Source organism: Populus alba, chromosome 9, assembly GCF_005239225.2.
Source record: "Populus alba chromosome 9, ASM523922v2, whole genome shotgun sequence".
In the NCBI taxonomy this organism is placed as follows: domain Eukaryota; kingdom Viridiplantae; phylum Streptophyta; class Magnoliopsida; order Malpighiales; family Salicaceae; genus Populus; species Populus alba.
Window position 1 is genome coordinate 10,535,590 of NC_133292.1, and position 19,267 is coordinate 10,554,856.

A 19,267-nucleotide genomic window follows, 5' to 3' on the forward strand; every position below is an offset into this window, starting at 1 on the left:
AACCAACACATCATCATTTACTAAATTAATTACAAAGCCCTAAACCCCCCAGTTTCACTCTTTACTCCAAAAACCCCAAAAGCGCCAAAATCAAATTAAAAAAAAAAAAAAAAAAACTAAAAACCCTCTCCAATCTCCTCCTCCTTCCTCTTCAGGGTTTCGAAAAAATTCCAATTTACAGAAATCTCTTTCAATGTCAAACCCTAAAACCGTCGATTCCTCGCTTTGGTTTGATTCTTTCACTACCATCCTCACGGACCTCGAAAACGCCTCTCTCTCCTCGGACCTCCCTCCTCACCTCGTAACCACCTATTCCTTTCTCCCTCTCTATTTGTTTTTTATGCGCTTACAATTTGAATATTCTTTTGTTCTGTAGGCGAAGAAGTTGAAGGACAATCACGCATGGTTTGTGGAAACTGTTTCTCTATTTAAGAAACCGAATGCGAATTCACGAGAGGTTTTGAATTCGGAGATAATCAAGATTGGATCTCATGAAGTTACTGTCAAGCCTGAATTGAAAGTTAAAGCTTTGCACATTAGCTCTTATCTGGTTAGCTTTTGTTTTGTTTATTTATTTTATTTTTATAGCGAAATTAGCATTTTTTGTGGATATATTTTTTTATTTTTTTCTTAGCTTATTTTAAATTTCGAGTAAAATGTAGTATTGATTATGAATTTTATTTTTTATTTTTTTAATCATTGATTTAAATCTGTGTTTGTTACAGTGTTTAGATGAGGTGCAGTCGTATATTCTTGTTGAGAGGTCTCTTGAATGTGATGATTTAGCGGTTGATTCAATGGTTGAAGACTGTCTTCATGTGGTTTGTAGCCTTCTGGCTTTTGCTTTTATATTGTTTCATTTGGTTTCAGTTAAACATTTAGAGACAAGTTATTTGCATTTGATTCTGTGATTAAGTTTTCTGATAGTGGTAGGATTACGGACACAAATATATTTCTTTTACTTGTCAGCATTTTGCAAGGACATGAAGCTCTCCTGGGTTTGCAACCCAGCTACTGCTTTTCAATTTTTGCTGATTGATCACAAATGTTACTTTTCCCGGTGTGATATTTCACTTTCTTATTACATTTCTTGTTCTTTGATAGTCCACTATCATGAGCATTTGAAATCTTATATTTTTTTTGCCAATTCCATGTAGTTTGCACCAGTCTTTTTTGAGTTGATTCATATGCGTAATATGTTTGCTTGTTGAGATTGATAATCAGTTTTTTAACAGGTGTTTGGTTTTTCTTTCCTTTTCTTTCCTATTATTTTGAAGGTATTGCTCCAGTACTACATTGAGCGACAATGCTTGTTGAAGTGTTCCAGGCGAATTCTTATGCATGCTTGTAAGTCCCACCACGCTTGTTTTAGTTCTAAGTTTCTTTCATTCGCCATTTCTTATGGTTCATTTTTTTTGTGTCATGGAATGCTAAAAAAATTGGACCATAATACTTTCCCTGTGTTGAGTAACAATCTTTTATGTGATTTGCTGATTTGAGAATTCTTACGAACCTGATACTTGTGATGCCGCTTGGTGTAGTGTATGTTGGAATTTGCTCCAAAGAAGAAAATGTTGTAAGGGACGAAGCAGCAAAGTTGATTTCAGATGGGTTGGAACATAAATTAATCTCTGTCTTGCAGGACCTTTTATCCTCCAGTCATCCTGAGCAAATGGTATATTTGATAAAAAGTTGATGTCTTTTGAGTCATGCCTGTTATGATTGTAATGTTGTTTGTTTTAGTCTATTTCATGACAATATGGCTTCATCAACTTATTCACATGGTGGATGTTGCTTTATTCTTCACATCCTACTTGATTTCAAATAATATGCTATGTGTTTGGGCACATAGAATTGCTGGGTTGATAGGGTTGAGTTGCAGTCAGTTGTTTTGCATCCTTTGATTTGTGGGATACATACAGACATGCTAGGAAATGAGATTACCGTGGAGTAGGCCAGTAGTTCTCCCTGTATTTAATTTAAATACTATGGTGCCTGTTTCTGCAGCGTTGTGCCTGATTCTTATATATATATATATTGTAGTTACCAGGAACATTACATAGACATGGGGCAGGTAATTAGCAAGTTGAAATGGGTTATCCCTTTACTCAAGCAAAAGCAACTAGGTTGATTTGCAATGCACTCATACCACGAGCATGGAGAAAATGAAATAAGTTTCCAATATCAGCATCAATATTAGTACTATAGAACATGATAGGGTTGTCCCGTAGGACACTCTTGAAGCTGTTTTCAATTTAATTAATAAAATATGGTTATTTAGAAAGAAGATCAGTATTGAATTAGTTGTATATACATGTAGATGTGAGGGTATTTAGTTTTGGGTTATTACCAAATTGTTTATTCTTTAGAAATAATTTCTTGGTTCTGTTTCTTAAACTTGTTATATTTAAACGACCAGAGTTTCTGATTGATAATATTTTTTTGCTAGTCATCATATATTCCTTCTTTTTTAATGTGTACCTTTCGGTGTCTGCAAAGGGCTTTACTGGTGATAAAATGGATATCTGCTTCTCTTCTTCCAATCAGCTATTGCATTTATGACCCTTAACATTAGATGCTGATTTTCGGAATACTTTATAGGATGTTGATCTTTTCACTTTGTGGGCTGAGGAGACACTGATTGAAGACAATTTGGTTCTGGACATTCTTTTCCTGCTCTATTACGAGTCACTTTGTACTTGTAATGGTGAAAAATGGAAAAAGTTGTGCTTGCTTTACAAGGTATATTGTTAAACTTTTATGGGAACTGATATCCATATCCCTTTTTTATCCTAATCATGTCTCATAAACATCATTTCACAGGGGATCTTATCTGGTTCGTATAACTTTGGAAAGCTGGCAATCTCAGCTGAAGCACTAAAGTCTTCCTATCATGCTAGCACCCAGCTCCTACTTATTCTTATAGAAACCCTGGACCTTGAAAATCTTCTTCAACTGGTGCATGATGGAGTACCTTTCAGGTTTCTACCTTGCTGTTAGTTCTACCTTATCCTTTTCAAAGTATCATTTCCCTTCATTTTGTCTACTTATGTGCTTTTGCTAATTGTTAGAATGTTTGTTTTGTCATTTTTCCCAGGCAGGGTCCTTCTGTGTTTTCCGTGACTGATATCCAACAGATGGATGTGTTGATATCTAGTTTTGTTACGCTTGGAACGAGAGAAGTCGGCCCACTAATTCTTGCATGGGCAGTTTGTCTCTGTCTAATTTCATCACTTCCTGGAAGTGAGGAAAATAGTGTGCTAATGGTGAGCAGTTTTTCAAATGTTCCTTTATTGGAGCATTATGTGTTCATACTATCAATGCTGACTGTTTTCCACCTTATCTTTGTTTCCAGGAGATTGATCATGTTGGCTATGTTCGTCAAGCCTTTGAAGGTGCATCGCTGAGTATTTTTGTCGACATTCTTGAAAGTGATTTGTTGAAGGAATCAGATGTAGGTTATTCTCACTTTGGGGCTTTTAGGGTTTATGGGATGAGTTATAAAGTTACAAAAAAATTTGGTGTTTGTGTCTAGGTTAATAATGCCAGCTTACATTTTCTTTGGCTGTTACATGCTGTGTCTTTTCTCTCTCTAGGGACCTGTTGCTGGTTATCGAAGTGTCTTGAGAACCTTTATTTCTGCATTCATTGCATCTTATGAGATTAATCTTCAGGTAATTGCATGTGTAGGTTGTTTTAATTGGTTTTTGAGCACTCAATCAACATGTTTCTTATTTTTAATATTCTCCCTGATGCAGTTAGAGGACAGCACCCTCAGTCTTATACTGGATATCCTTTGTAAAATATATCGGGGAGAGGTTTGTGTATTGCTATTATCATACAGCCAGCTATGTTTTTTTTGGATCATATTTATTGCTCACAATTCACTGCTTCAAGAGACTCTTGCCCATTAACTCTGCAGGAGTCACTTTGTATTCAGTTTTGGGACAAGGAAAGTTTTATTGATGGTCCTATTCGGTGTCTTCTTTGCAACTTGGAAGGTGTATTTCCCTTCAGGACTGCAGAATTTGTTCGTCTTTTATCAGCCCTTTGTGAAGGAAGTTGGCCAGCAGAATGTGTGTAAGTTGGAATTTTTTTTCTTTTTCTTGGAGATCCTTTTACTTTAGTAAAATGTCCTTGATTTGCCCAGCATGGGAGCCTTTTTTTTTAATGGTAATGTGGGACGGTGAGCAAAGTGATGGGCAGATATATGCTTCAACGATAAGTCGCTAGCTCAGTGATTGCAAACTGATACATTGTCTATTCATGTTGTCAACAGGTATAACTTTCTTGATAAATATGTTGGTGTATCTTCCTTATTTGAAATTACTAGCGAGTCCCTGGTTGACAGCGCCTCTCAAGCAGTTGAAACTCAACTGCCACTGCATGTTCCTGGGGCAGACAGTTTAATAATTCCTAGTAAAACTCGTGGACATGTTTTAAAAGTTATTGATGGGAATACTGCTCTTGTACGTTGGGAGGTAAATGCTGAAGTTCATAAATGTTTTTAGTATTTGCTAATTGTGTGCCATGACCGTATCCTTTCAGATTTTGCAACAAGGGTTTTCCAATTGGGATTCTTACTGTTGCTGTAGTTGAACAACTGAAGAACAATAAAGATGGCATTTGTGATGTTGTAAATCTGTTTTCTTTCTTCTTGGCTTTTTTGCAGTCTTTCGCTGTCTTTGTAGGGTAAAACAGGGAGGGGGATTTTCTTAAGTGCTTATGCAGTTATTATCTCCATTTTTCTAAATGGCAAGCAGGGTACTCATATCTGAAAGAAAAATGTCATTTTCTAATTTTTAAGAAACAGCATCGAAGTGTAATTATGTTTTGATTTGCTACCTACTTTCATAAGCATCTTCTTTATTAGCAAACAATCAGGCCAGGTGCAAATCACTTATTTCAAGCACTCTTCCCAGAGTTGTAACTGACTTTGGGAGAAAGCCATTCCACTGTTGCTGCAACTGACAGGGATAGATATTTGCTTTTTATACATCTCCTCCTTTGAAATGGCTAATTTTGCTTACCTTTTACTGACTTATTCACTAGATGGTGGTTACGAGTGTTGGCTTTGTTCATAACATCTGCATGACTTATTGCTGTAGGTAGAATTGCTTTTTCTTTCTTCACATTACTCACTAATTCTTGTAAATCATAATATTTTGTATTGCATGTGGATCCTAAAATGTCAAAATGGAGTTTCTTTTTGAGAGAGCTTGTTTGACCAGGATTCTTCATAAACATATGAATTGGCAGAGCAAAGTCTTAAGATATTTATGTGTTTCAATGCAATCTCTATTATGTGCCCCTTCCTTGCCAACATGCATCTATTTTTGTAGTATGCACAATCAGGGGTGCTTGTCTTGCTCCTGCGTTTGGTCAATGAGCTTTATCTGGAGAGCAACAAGGAAGTTTTTCTTACTTTTGACCTACTGAGCCGACTAGTGTCTTTTAACACGGTAAATTTCTTAAGGTTTGGCTGCCTCATGTTTGATATATCTTTAGAAACTAGTCTATGATATTGGCAAGGAATGGGATTGGATTTCAATTTTTTCCCCTAACCAGATATGTTTCTTACATATTCATGTGCAGGCCATAACTTTTACAATGATGGAAATTGGCAACACATTTTATCTTCAAGCCGCAGGAGTGAATGAGCAGATGGAAAAGAACTTTTGGTAACTGACTGCATGATTCCTTTTGCTTTTTTTTTTTCTTTTATGTTTTCATTTTATTATCTGATACCTTGATGGCTATATTTCCAATTTGCCTCTATCTTTTCTGATCAAGTAGATTTTCCTTCACTTTTTCTGTAGGGTAGTTGAGGTCATTTGTGCTGTGATAAAAAAATCATCTTCTAATTCTGGCAATGCTGCAGTAATGTCCATGGGTGTCAGTATTTTAGCAAGTATGTTGAGATGGTAATTCAACTGTTCTTTCTCTTTACCTATCATGTGTTCATTGGTGATTTCTTTAATCATTTGTGAGTATACAGGGAATTCTATGTTTTTGCAGTAACTGAATGATGCATTTTACATTCTTTTAAAAATCTTGTGTATCTTTACTTCTTTGTTATGCTAAATTTATGTTTCTCTGAACATTGTTTATAATCAGTAACCAAACTCATTGCTGCAACCTCAGTCATAATGTATATATTCCTTGTCCTCTTTTGCTAGTGCTCCATCTCATATTGCTGCTGTTGTCCTGAAAGCAAATATATTTGATGCGACTTGGAAGACAAGTGCCTTTGAAGTTGGCTGTGATGGCCCATCAAGGTAAAACCTGTAGATCTATGCATACCTGTGTTAAAGAATGCTTGTATTTGATATTCATGGATTCTTTACCTGCCTTTTGAAATCCTTTTTTATAGGATTCACTTTATTTATAATCACACAAGTTTGATTCTTTTAACTATAAAAGAAAAAAAGATAGCCCAACTTTTGCAATTTTTTATAGTTTCATTGTCATATGGGTTTGATATATTTTGTAAGTTAAAAAGAAAAAAAGGATAGTGATTCTGTTGCTAGGTTGTACTGCATTATAGAACTGTAATAGTGTGGAATTGTTACTTCCTGTTTATCTGAGCTAGCCATATATTTGATTATAAGATAAAATCTAACTGTTATCTTTACTCAATTATGCACCACTCTCTACGGAAAGAGAGGGGGCATGGGGTTCCAGTGGGGGAGTGGTGTTGAAGTTTGTGGGCTTGGATGTTAGTAATTGATTTAAGGTTGCCTTTATGTTTATTCATAATTTCTTGTCAGGCTGCATTTTCTATTGGCAGGGGTTATTATTCATTATACTGACTTGATGTTCTCTGATTCTGCCTACACCTTCTTTGATCTAGTGGATCGTGGTTGCTTTCGGGGAAACTGGTAAAAATGTTATTACTAGACTCCGAGCAAAATGATTATGACAAACCATTAGCTATATCAGGTTTATCTCTTAACTGTATTTTGTATTTCATAATTGGTATGGTTAGCTTCTTTTCAATTTTGTGATTTCTGCTTGGATTTATTATCTGATTATGGAAGCTGTTATATGTCAGTTTTTGAGCTTTCCTAAATGTAAGATGGGTGGCGCATCCTTTTTTCTTCTCTCTCTCTCTCTCTCTCTCTTGGTTCTTCTCTAGAATACCCTCCTTTTTATGCTCAGTGTCTTTGTCCCAGAGAACCGGGATGGTTGGTTGTCTTTTGGATGCATTTAGTATTATGGTAGACACTTTGTGTGCACTGTCAATAATAGACGTGATAGGACTAAATCTTAAACTTGGCATCCAAGTTGCTGTTTCAATCTATTAGTTGGACATAACCATTTCTGATGATTTAAACATAAGAACAATTGAAATAAATCAACATGATTATGGTTAGATAATGTGGCTATGCACATGAAGGAGAGGAGAGAAGCTCTCTATCCGCAAAAGCTGTGATTGCTTGTCTTTTACTTTTCAGCCCGACTAAATGGTTTACAATTACATCATACAGCCATAGTTGATCTCAAGATGATTATCTGATCACAACCAATACGGGAGATAGCAAATTGAAATAGCTGTGCATCTCTCTCTTACTTTTAAGAGAAATCTTATTGAATTATTAGCATTTTTACATTTTCACTTTGCTCTTCTGATAATGCCATATTCCTTGTTTTCATTAATCTGCGATGCTTGTGATGTCAATGGTTGGTTTTCTTATCATGTCAGTGCTATTATTGCAGCTGCAGCACTAATTTACGTATTTACTGTTTAGATTTGTGTGGATCTAACATGTAACTTGTATCTTCTTGTTTACTAGCAATTCTATTTATTGATTTTGTCATAAATTTTCATACTTCTCTATCGTAGCCTTACTCTAAGTCTGTTACTCCCTGTGTTTTTTTATCTGACATGCATGCTGTAATCCTTTGCAGTGCTGGATTTTACCATGCAGCTAGTGGAGGCAAGATTAGAGAATGATCTGGTTCTGGCCTTGGTCGTTTTCTCTCTGCAGTATATTCTCGTTAATCATGAGTACTGGAAATACAAGGTGAAGCATGTTAGATGGAAAGTAACACTGAAGGTATGTGTTATTTTTATGCCAGCTGCAATTAATTGGTTCCCATAGTTGCCTTGTTTCTACTTTTGAACATATTTCACATCTATTTTTAGGGCCATTGTATGTTGAAATGGTAGAAGTCTTAGTCTGCTGAGTAGTGTAGGTTGCCACCTGAGAGCAGCCAGGCCACCCTATGTGAAATTTCTGAAGGACCTAGAGTGGCTGGACCCAAGCTTCTCCCACTCCCTGAGTGTATGGCTTTTTTCCTGCTTTATTATTGGCTGAAGCTATTTATAATAGGGGTTCAAGAAATATGAAATATTTCGAGAGGTGGGGCGAGCAATTATTCGCTATTCAAGAGTACTACTCATCCTCTCACATAAAAGGTGGGACCCACCATGATAACCCCACAGTTCTGCTTTTATGCGAATGGGAGAGTAGTTCTCCTAGAATACCTAAAAAAATTTTGAGTGAGGTGAAATTCCATGATCAGAGAGAAACAATGTAAAGAGCAAATCTGATGTTTTCCAATAGTCAGTCCAAGAGGTATGTCATAGCTGTTATCCTACATCGGGAATAGGAGCAATTCTCTGTTTAAAAAGTTTGCATCCTGAAGTTGCTTGGGGTTTCATGTTGTGATGGTTATCATAAACTCATTCTTCCAATCTGAAGATTCTTTGGTTTAGCTGAATTTTAAGTGTTTTGGACATGCCAAGTATGTTTTTTTAAATGGAGTCAGAGGTGCTGGTGTTTCTATGGAAGGTAAAAGATGCTATATGAATCATTTTTTAATGATGTTTTCACTGTTTAGGTACTGGAAGTGATGAAAGCATGCATCACATCAGTCTCATTCTCTGAAAAATTGGCCCTGGTAATCCGAGATATGTTACTCAATGATTCTTCCATCCACAATGCACTCTTTCATCGTGCTTGTACAACCAAGCAAACCTTAGAGGTAAGACAATGTTTTTGGTCTTGTTCCATTGTTTTCCTTAGTAGTGAGAAGTTGGTTTGCTTTTGTTTGCTTACTATTTAAATAAGCATATTTGTGAACAGAATCTTTATGTCAGCCGTCTTGTTGAACTGGAGGAGATTGAAGGGTGTCAGCTTGCTATTAGTTCTGCTTTGGATATTATATATATGATGCTCTCCAAATTTTGTAAGGTATTGTTCTAGGGTTATAAATTTTTGTCATTGTATATGATGTGAAGTAAATTGATACATGTCTTCCCAAGTTCTCGTGATTGTTACTTTGAATAGAAATTTCTAATAAACTACAAACCTTTAATCCATGCTCCAAAACAAATAAAATAAATGAATCTTCAACTTCCGTACTTTTTTCTGCTTTGTAGATCTTAATGACCCATGTTTTATTTAAATCTTTCTATACTCACTTCATAATTTTTGTGTTATTTTTTCAGGATATCTCACCGAATCTTCCAGTCTTTCACCTATCAGTGCTGTCATCAACTATGAAACCAATCCCTGTTGTTGCAGCTGCTGTATCTTTGATATCATATTCTCGGTCTCCTGTATGGAATTGAAATTCATCCTGCTAAATTCTTTTTTTCTTTCATAGTAATTACATTCACCTCTTATATCTAACATGGCTTTTCTGGTCTCCTATATTAAGTTGCCTATATCCTTTTGACTTTGTGTTTGTTCATTATCAGACACATTAATTTTCAATAATATCTGTGTTCCATGTTCAATTGATCATATGGAAAATAACTCTTCATCTTTGCATTTTTATGTTATATGCAGGCAGTACAGGTGGGTGCTGCTAAGGTGTTATCTATGCTGTTTACAACAGCAGATTATATGCAACCATATTTGTCTGGCAATGTATGCTTTGGTCTGGATGATAAGCAGGTTTGGCATCTCAAGCGGGCAATTTTTTTTTTGCATTTGATTGCTGTTATCCTAATTTTGATTAAATGCTTTTGTTTAGATTGCAGATATGAGACATTTTGTTAAAAGCACATTAGTTAAGCAGTTGGAATGGAATGAAGATTTATTTGTTGCTACAGTCAATCTGCTTACTTATGCAGCTCGTTCTCAGGTATGCTGCACTGTGCAGAAGTCAACAAGTTTAGCGTTGGTTGGTTTATTTCCTATTCCTTGCCACTTAAATTGGACTTCTGTCACTGAACTTTGCAATCCTTTTGTCATGTATTCTTCTCATGGAAAGAATGGGGGTGCAAGAATAACCTCTTATGCTTTTCAAAACCAAGTTTGTCAGTTGTTAAAGTCATAGTCATTTACAGTTGTCTTGATAGTTACCTCCTCATGGAAAATATTTGGTTAGCTTTTATTTTGTGAACATAAGTCCAGTATCTCAATAACAGCTATCTAACTTGTCTACATTGTTGCTAATTGGTGGTTTCTCTGTTGCAGCCTGCTTATCTTCTTGCTATTTTTTCCCTAAAAGAGGACACAGAGGTCCAGTTGAGTAATGGTGGTGGCACAAAGCAGCCTATAAATGAACTTTCAAATGGTTCATTGTGTTCCAAGAAATCAAGTCTGTTAGATGGGCTTATGCAATATGTTGAAAGATCAAACGAATTTATTGACAGGTTTGCTCACACAAGATCAGTCATTATTTTTCAGGAATTTTACTATTTGATGTGACACGAAGTTATGCTAATGAGCTTAAGGAATAAACACAGAACTTGTCAGGAGCAGAAATTTAAGTGAAAGAAGGGATAAGAGAAGAAACAGGCGATTAATTAGGGTCAGCGATAATATAAGTAAATGTTTTTCTGCAACCAAACAAGTTCCTTCTGTAAATCCTAAATTGGTGCTGAAAAATTCCCTGTAAACTTGCTATTTCACACTGATCAAACCACTATCTCTGTGATGTTCAGATAATGTTTTTTGTTTAGCATGCTTGATATGATTCATCTTCATAAACTGTGTTGCTATAATTTGTCGAAACTTTCTTTATCTCCAGCAATCCCCGCGTACTGTTCACTGTTCTTGATTTCCTCAAGGCACTATGGCAAGGGGCTGTTCATTATATATCTATATTGGAGTGCCTGAAGAGCTCTGGAAAGTTCTGGAAACAATTGTCCAATTGTATCTCATCAGATGCTCGCTCAATAGCATCACCTTTTGAGAATGTCGCCGAAACTCAGTCTCAAAGCTTGGCATTAAAATATCAATGTCAATCTGCGATATTGGAAATGATGGCACATGACATGTTCCTGAAGAAGAAGTTATTACATGCTGAGTCTGTCTTAAAAGAAGTGTCTGAATTGGAGAGAAATAATAAGGCATCAAGCACAGAAAAATCAAAATCAGTAAATGATTGTGAGTTGAAAGATATCTTGGCAAGCTGGTGGAAGAGACCGATTTTTGGCAATCTGATCAATTTATATGCTTCTTGTGAATATGACAATGAAATATCTAATCGTGCAAAGGTCCCTTTTAAATTTCTCTTTTATTTATTTATATTAGTTTTGGTTCTTTTAATTCTGTTGTTGTGATCATTTATCTTTGGTGAACCATTTTAGGATCTAAACCCCTCTGGAAACACCCATTAAAGGAACAATCCACAATTACATTGTCTTCTGCATCTTGCAGGTCGCTGCCAGTTTGTTCATTGTCCATGCAATGGGGAAATTAGTGATTGGTAATGCAGGAAGTTTGTCGGTATCATTGGTTGAGAAGATCCAGATCACTTTTAAACATGTATGATCCTGTCTTTAATTGGTCAAGCGATTTTTTTCTATTTAGTTGATTGTTCAATGACCATTCACTTCTACGTTGATAACTCATCGGCAATCCCTTCGAGAGGTCCTTATAGTTATTCCTTAACAGGAATATCCCAATTTCTTTGCTATCCAACTATTTTAAGGTGACGATGCATCCTTTTTTTTTTGGTGAATTAACAGTTGAGCTGTCAGCTTGCCTTTTCTGAATTGTTGGCACAATACTCTCAGCAGCGTTACAGGTAATGTCAACACAGGTTTCATTTTTATTTGACATCTTTTTAATGCATCACTCTTAACTGAGAAATCTATACGTCTTGGATTGTGGTTGTATGAATTGAAATGCTTATTTCCAATGGAATCTTTTCCAAAGTCTGATGTGACATCACCAATGGTTTAACTCCTTTGGTAGTTTGAAAATTTGGGTTGGGTTTTGATTCATTTGAACCTATAACCTAATAGGTTGAGTTCTTATAATTTTTCACTATCTTCTCAGCGAAGGAAAGGAACTAAAAGGTCTGATCCTCAACGATCTCTATCATCATCTACAAGGAGAGCTAGAAGGTCGTAAAATTGGTCCTGGACCGTTTAAGGAACTCTGTCAGTATCTGGTAGAATCAAACTGTTTGCTGAGCTATCAACACAAGTACGGTGGCGATCATTATGGAAACACCAAAGATATTCACTTGTATGACCTTATGCGCATACGATCAGATTTGGGATTAAATATGTGGGATTATACAGATTGGAAAGATTCAAAAGCAATTGCACAAACTATGCTGGAGTGCTTCCAGGATGCAAATTCAATGGTTTTACTAGCTTCTTCAAAGCTTTCTGCACTGAAAGCATTGCTAACTGCCCTGACTATGTGGGAAGATAATGTGAGTATCTGAATTATCACTGCTATTTATTGCAGCTTCTAATTTTGCAATATTGAATTGATGACGAGGATCTGTTAACAGTTTGTCAGGGCTTGACAGATGCTGTTTTTTTTATTCTTTTTGTTGGCTGGGGACACAAAGCTTTGAAAAACTGAACACTTGCCTCAAAGTTTGGTGTTTTTACCTAACATTTAACTTATTAAAAAATATGTTGCATTAATTATATTATCTTTTTGAGAGATAACTTAGTTGTTTGAATATGCAACACCGGCTTTTTTTTTTGGGAACTTCTTGGAGTCTGTATGTGATAGTAAAGAGTGCAATGCCAAAATGGTGTCTATGGTGCATCTATTTTTTTATAACAGTCTGCTAGTTCTTTGAAAAGTTTGTTATAACACTATTGATTGAAGTCATGAATTCTTTGATTGAGAAAGTTTTTGGTTTCAGGCTATCCGGCATTGACATCTGTTAACTGCCCACTATTTTAGCCATTTTTTTAAGGGCTTATTTATTTGTATGTTTATCCTTCTTTCCTTTATGGATATAATCTAAAAAAAAAAAATTGGCTTTTAGAATTTCTTGCTTGTTGAAATGATTAGTATTTTCTTTCCCATGTAGTCACCAGAGAATAAGGGCACTGCTGAGGGGAAGATTCCTGACCAACTCTGCTTTTCATGCATCAACAACATATGCAAATCTTTTCGCATCACAGTGGAATCACTAGCTCCAGTTCTGGATGCCTCTGAAGAGATTCTTGATTTCCTTGCTGCACTAGCAGAATTAATTCTACATCTTATGAAATCTGCGCAGAGCAACCTATCTTTATCCGTTTGTATACTTGTCTTGAAAACGTCAGGTTCTGGCCTCCAATTGCTGGGTGATTTCAGGTCATCTGCTACTGGGGTTAAAAAAACAATGAAGCTTCTGCTCATGCTGCTTCTTTTCACTTTGGAGATTAGTAATACTTCAGATAAGGAATCTGAAGAATTTGCTGAGCTTTCAAATGGTTGTCTGGGGCTTTTACCTATCCTGTGCAATTGCATCACAGCTACTGAGCATTGTTCCCTCTCCTTGGCTACCATTGACTTAGTACTGACAAGTTTTTTGACACCTAACACCTGGTTCCCCATCATACAGAAACATCTCCAATTACCTCATGTCATTCTGAAAGTTCATGATAAAAGTTCTTTCTCATCTGTTCCAATTACATTGAAGTTCCTTCTGACTCTGGCACGTGTGAGAGGAGGTGCTGAAATGCTCCTTAGTGCTGGTTTCTTCTCATCACTTAGAGCTTTGTTTGCAGATGCATCAGATGTTGGGCCTTCCACAGTTATGACCAATGATAGTGGCTTCCTAAAGTCTTCTGAAAAAATAGAAAAGCCTCAATCTATTTGGGGCCTTGGCTTGGCAGTGATCGTAGCTATGGTTCAATCTTTAGGAGACAGTTCTTCTTATACTGATATTCTGGACAACGTGATACCTTATGTTTTTTCAGAGAAAGCTGATCTGATTTCTTATTATCTCAGTGCACCTGACTTTCCATCTGATAGTCATGACAAGAAAAGACCACGGGCGAAAAAGACAGAGACTTCTCTGAGTGCTCTTAAAGAAACAGAACATACTCTCATGTTGATGTGTGCGCTAGCTAGACATTGGAGGTCATGGGTTAAGGTCATGAAAGAAATGGATTCAGAGCTGCGGGAGAAAAGTATTCATTTATTAGCCTTTATTAGCCGAGGAACTCATCGCTTTGGAGAATCTTCCAGCAGAACTGCCCCCCTCTTATGCGCTCCTATCCTCAAAGAGGAGTTAGAGTGCTGCAAGAAACCATCATTTGTAAACAGCAAGAATGGATGGTTTGCTCTTTCACCTCTCTGTTGTGTGTCAAAGCCCAAGTCTTCTGCTTTCTCAGCCAACAGCAGTGCATTTGTAGTCAAGGGACAGTCAACTGAAATTACCAATCCAGTTTCTCCAACATATTTTTCAGACTTGGTTGCCCTGGAGATCTACAGGATTGCTTTTCTTCTCTTGAAATATCTCTCTATGGAAGCAGAAGGTGCTGCTAAAAGGTCCGAGGAAATGGGGTTTGTTGATCTTGCTCAGATTCCTGAGCTGCCGATGCCAGAGCTATTGCATGGCTTGCAGGTAAAATTGTGCTCAGTGCTCTTATATTATCTTCGAGTCCACTCCTCTCATTGAAGGGATGTGAATGGTTTGAGATAATTGAAGGTCAGGGCGTACTTTTGCAGTAGTGACTGCTGGTACTTCCGGGCCAAAATTTCTAGTCTTCCAAAATTGAAGTTCCACAATCAATGAGTGATTTCTGTGTTTCTATTGATGTATAAATCTGTCTAAACTCTATGCTTTTGATACTTGGTCTGACCTGTTATGATTTAAAATGCAGGATCAAGCAGTCGCAATTGTTTCTGAACTCTGTGGTTCAAACAAATCAAAGCACATGAATCCTGGTATCAAATCAGTCTGTCTCTTACTACTACAAATAATGGAGATGGCCCTGTATTTGGAGCTCTGCGTTTTACAGATTTGTGGCATAAGACCTGTGTTAGGGCGCGTGGAGGATTTTTCAAAGGAAGTGAAATTGTTATTAAAAGGTAAGAGTCCCTTCATACTGCCAACTGTCGTTCAAATTTAATCTCTAGATTTACTATAATTGCCTTATTTTACTTTTTGCAGCCATGGAAGGGCATACGTTCATAAAAGCATCAGTGACATCCTTGAAACACATAATATCTCTTGTCTATCCTGGATTGTTACAGACCGAAGGTTTCCTGTGAAGCACTAATAGGTAAGCTTAGTTGGGTTGGTGACGGATTATGAAAATTGTGTACAGATATCAGATTTTGGCATGCCCAAGATTTTTTTAAGATTAGAATGAAAAATTCTGCAAGCCATTATTAACATTTGTACACTATCGGAACCATACAGCGTCGACTATCACCTAGATTTTCATGGTTCGTCGATTTCAGCTGAGACATATCACGCAAAAAACATGAAAATGGTCCCAAATATCATGAATCTTGCTTTGTCCTGTAGTCATCTTCCTTTTGTGATCTAAAGGTATCATGTTGCACGATATGCACTGTTGTGATCACGTGGGGAAATGGATTGATCTAGGGGACTGTTTTTTCTCTTTTGTGCTTGGAGGGGACCCTGTCCCCTTTGCATGCGTGATGCCTCGAAGTAGAATGTATTTTCGGCGAGTCAATTGCTGTAAATACAAAGCTTTTGATTTAACTATCTTCGAAAAAATTGCAGAAATTTATTTTAAAGATAAATTTATTATGTCTTGTCAAAGATGTTTCTGTGCTACTAAAGTAACTGGAATTCCTGAGGAGAAATGTGTCTTTTTATTTCTTTTTTATAAGCCGATGGTAATGCTATTCATCCCGGGAATGGGTCCCAGGTGATTCGTACCTTGAATAATGTCAAAATCATATCACTATCATGTAAATGTCAAACTAATTCCGGGGGTGTACATCCTCCATCTATGTATTTTTTTAAAATATTTGTAACTGTATATACTTCTATCTCGAATAATTTTAAAGGAATGAACCTGATATTTATTAATTTAGGGGGGATTTTGTGATGGTGTTGGTGGTTGTTTTTTGAAAATATATTTTATTTAGAAATGTATTAAAATAATATTTTTTAAAAAATATCAATACATTAAAATAATTTAAAAACATAAAATTAAATTTACTCCACTTTTATTCACAACGAAATAATAACAAATGGGGAGTCTGGCGCAAACTGATATGCTTTGACCAGATTTCAGACCAAGGTAAACCAGCTAATCGGGTAAACTTAAGCTGCCACTGGCTTCTTTGTAATTTCACAAAAAAAAAAAAAAAAAAAAAAGGACACTTGCATTATCTTGTGTAACAAATGTTTCTTAGAAGCTTCTACGTTCGAAAAAGTTGGCATTTTTTTTTGTTTTAGCTAAATACAGTATCCCTTAACAATAGTATGGTTAGGTTGAATAGCTTAGTAAATGGACAGGTTCGTCAGTGCTAGTAGGCCACCCTGCCTAATTATAGCTTTCAGTTACCATGTTTTTTTGAATATTTCCATACTTTATTGATATGATTTTGATTTGTTTATTGAATATAAGTATTTTTTATATATATTAAAGAAAACACTACAAATATAATAATTTAAATCTGTAAAAAAATAAAAAATATGATTCAACCACACCCAAATTGTGATTTAATCACCTACCATTAGGATCATTAATGCACAATCTAATCTTACTGGGATTTGAAATCAAAATCAATGAGACTACCTTAAACAATCTCCACCGTTAGATTATCTCAGATTTTTCTCCATCAAATCGCGGTCCAACATTAATCGTGGCCCATCATCCACGAAATTTGTACAATTTACCTATCCCCTCAAATCCTAACAAAGACTTCCGATATCCAAACGAAATCAGAGGCCCCACCAAACGGCGCCGTTTCTACACGGCGCAAATAAAGCCAAACAGCACATGCCACTTAGGATCCCTCACTTAACCCTAGTCAAAACAAACCTAACCACAGTTGAAGTCCGACCACTTCGGTCCCTCCACGTGTCCTGATCTGACGATCTAAATCCACCTTCTCTCCCTATAAAAACACCCCCATATCACTAAAAATCCTAAGCAAATCACCCTTGATTTAATCTCAATTAGAAGGCTAATCCCTAATTTCTCTCTCTCATAATGGCAAACCCCAGGGTTTTCTTTGATATGTCCGTCGGCGGCCAGCCTGCCGGTCGGATCGTCATGGAACTCTTCGCCGATATTGTTCCAAAGACAGCCGAGAACTTCCGCGCACTTTGCACTGGCGAGAAGGGTGTTGGCAAGTCCGGTAAGCCACTTCACTACAAGGGTTCAAGCTTTCACCGTGTGATCCCTAACTTCATGTGCCAAGGTGGTGACTTTACTGCCGGAAATGGTACCGGCGGTGAGTCGATCTATGGAGCTAAATTTGCTGACGAGAATTTCGTGAAGAAGCACACTGGACCTGGTGTGCTATCTATGGCTAATGCCGGTCCAGGAACCAATGGATCTCAGTTCTTTGTCTGCACTGTCAAGACGGAGTGGCTTGATGGGAAACATGTCGTTTTTGGTCAAGTTGTTGAAGGCTTGGATGTGGTGAAGGCTATCGAGAAGGTTGGATCTGGAAGCGGCAAGACTTCCAAGCCTGTTGTTATTGCGGACTGTGGTCAACTCTCTTAGAGGGCATTGATTGACATGTCGTCTGGCCGTGTCTTTGATGTTGGGTCCTATCTAGTAATTGGGTGTGTGTTTTAGTGGTCTAGGATTTGGGTGTTTTATGTTTTACTTTCGAGGCCTTTGTTTTAATGTCCTCTTGGGTTTTGGTGGTCACCATGCTTTCACGTGCTGAAATCGAGCTGCCATAAATAAGATAACCTTATTAGTATCTATTGGAGTTCTTGATTGCGTTATCTTCACCTTTTAATTTGCCAATAATCTGTGAAATTGATCGTTCTAGTGTGCTTTTAATTTATTTGGTTTTGGAGCTTTTGAATCTGAACCCAGAAGAGTACCTGATTATTTGGCGTTGGAGAAAGATAAGGGGACGAGAGGAGATAGATGTTGTGTCTGCATGATGGTGTTTGTGAAAGTGACAATCGTCCTGTAGAAATGACAATTACGAGGAAGAAGGGTTCAAATGTGGAAAAATTCGTGGAGTGGAAAATATCTTCCAACGCTATTCCCCTTTTGAAATGTGGATGAGAAACCCATTGGATGTGGCGTCCCGCCATTGCCTTAGGTTTTAAGGCTAGGTTTTAAGGTTATATTTCATTACTTTTTTTAAAAATAAAAAAAATACTTTAAAAACCCATTACTATTAAATTTACAAACACACCCTTATTGGTCGGCAGGAAGTTGCTGGGGATTCCAAACACACAATGGTCGGCAGGGAGTTGTTGAGGACTCGATTTTCTGTCATTTGTATAGTCTGAACTAGTCAAGTACGTAAATGGGCTTCAAATAAGTTTTTTTTTTAATTTTTTTTTTTGGTTGAGGACTTGATTTTCTGTCATTGGCATGATGGGGTTAAAAGCTTTTAGTGCATACGGAGGAGGAGGACATTCTCTAACCGTAAGCTAAGATTTGTATGGGACAGTGGTTTACCGAACTTATAGTAAACTGTGTTCGATGATGGCGATTAATGCAATCTGCGACCTGATAGTTACCCGTACTGTACTATGTCGTTGTTTTTTCTAATATTAAAAAATATTTGAACAATCATAATATTCTTAAAGAAACAATAAAATTCGGGATGGATCATTTTTGGTTTGGATATTTTTATTAAATTTAGTTAATTTAAGAATATAATTATAAAAAAATCAGAGAAAATAAATAAATGACAGTATTTAGTCAAAAAAATAAACTATATTATTATTATTAATTATTATAAGATACTTTCTAGATATTTTTATAAGGTCTTAACCTGTCTGTGAAATCAATATTATCATATAAAAATAAAAATAAAAAAATTAATAAAAATCAACTAGCTAAACAATTCAGTTAAAAAAAAAAAACATGAAATAACTAGAGTTAGCTCAAGCTGTCTAGATTTTCAATGTAATTGGGAGAGAGAGAAAA

At 36.4% G+C, this 19,267-nt stretch overlaps 2 protein-coding genes across 3 annotated transcripts; both read left to right on the forward strand.

The window, feature by feature from the left end:
• LOC118058780 (uncharacterized) lies at positions 1 to 15,885 on the forward strand. Of its 2 annotated transcripts, XM_035071535.2 has the most exons (32): positions 1 to 301; positions 377 to 550; positions 726 to 821; positions 1,278 to 1,347; positions 1,542 to 1,675; positions 2,602 to 2,742; positions 2,824 to 2,981; positions 3,098 to 3,266; positions 3,356 to 3,454; positions 3,597 to 3,674; positions 3,759 to 3,818; positions 3,923 to 4,080; positions 4,280 to 4,481; positions 5,343 to 5,462; positions 5,596 to 5,681; positions 5,820 to 5,924; positions 6,180 to 6,278; positions 6,854 to 6,942; positions 7,912 to 8,060; positions 8,848 to 8,991; positions 9,093 to 9,200; positions 9,458 to 9,568; positions 9,801 to 9,908; positions 9,988 to 10,098; positions 10,434 to 10,612; positions 10,990 to 11,458; positions 11,622 to 11,729; positions 11,933 to 11,991; positions 12,246 to 12,630; positions 13,249 to 14,775; positions 15,035 to 15,242; positions 15,325 to 15,885. In XM_035071535.2, exons 1-32 carry the CDS (start codon positions 194 to 196, stop codon positions 15,423 to 15,425), a joined length of 5,913 nt encoding a protein of 1,970 aa, XP_034927426.1. In that variant the 5' UTR covers positions 1 to 193; the 3' UTR covers positions 15,426 to 15,885. The 2 variants fall into 2 exon arrangements, with proteins under 2 accessions (XP_034927426.1, XP_073267565.1); XM_073411464.1 differs by lacking the exon at positions 5,820 to 5,924.
• Positions 15,886 to 17,275: 1,390 nt separating this feature from the next.
• LOC118058782 (peptidyl-prolyl cis-trans isomerase 1) lies at positions 17,276 to 18,078 on the forward strand. The gene has a single exon (XM_035071537.2). It carries the CDS (start codon positions 17,351 to 17,353, stop codon positions 17,867 to 17,869), a length of 519 nt encoding a protein of 172 aa, XP_034927428.1. The 5' UTR covers positions 17,276 to 17,350; the 3' UTR covers positions 17,870 to 18,078.
• Positions 18,079 to 19,267: the final 1,189 nt, after the last annotated feature.

Coding starts and splice junctions, on each gene's coding strand:
- LOC118058780 (XM_035071535.2), top strand. CDS start 194: ATGTCAAACCCTAAAACCGTCGATTCCTCGCTTTGGTTTGATTCTTTC. Junction 2,743..2,823: donor AGTTGTGCTTGCTTTACAAG/GTATATTGTTAA, acceptor ATCATTTCACAG/GGGATCTTATCTGGTTCGTA. Junction 6,279..6,853: donor GGCTGTGATGGCCCATCAAG/GTAAAACCTGTA, acceptor TCTTTGATCTAG/TGGATCGTGGTTGCTTTCGG.
- LOC118058782 (XM_035071537.2), top strand. CDS start 17,351: ATGGCAAACCCCAGGGTTTTCTTTGATATGTCCGTCGGCGGCCAGCCT.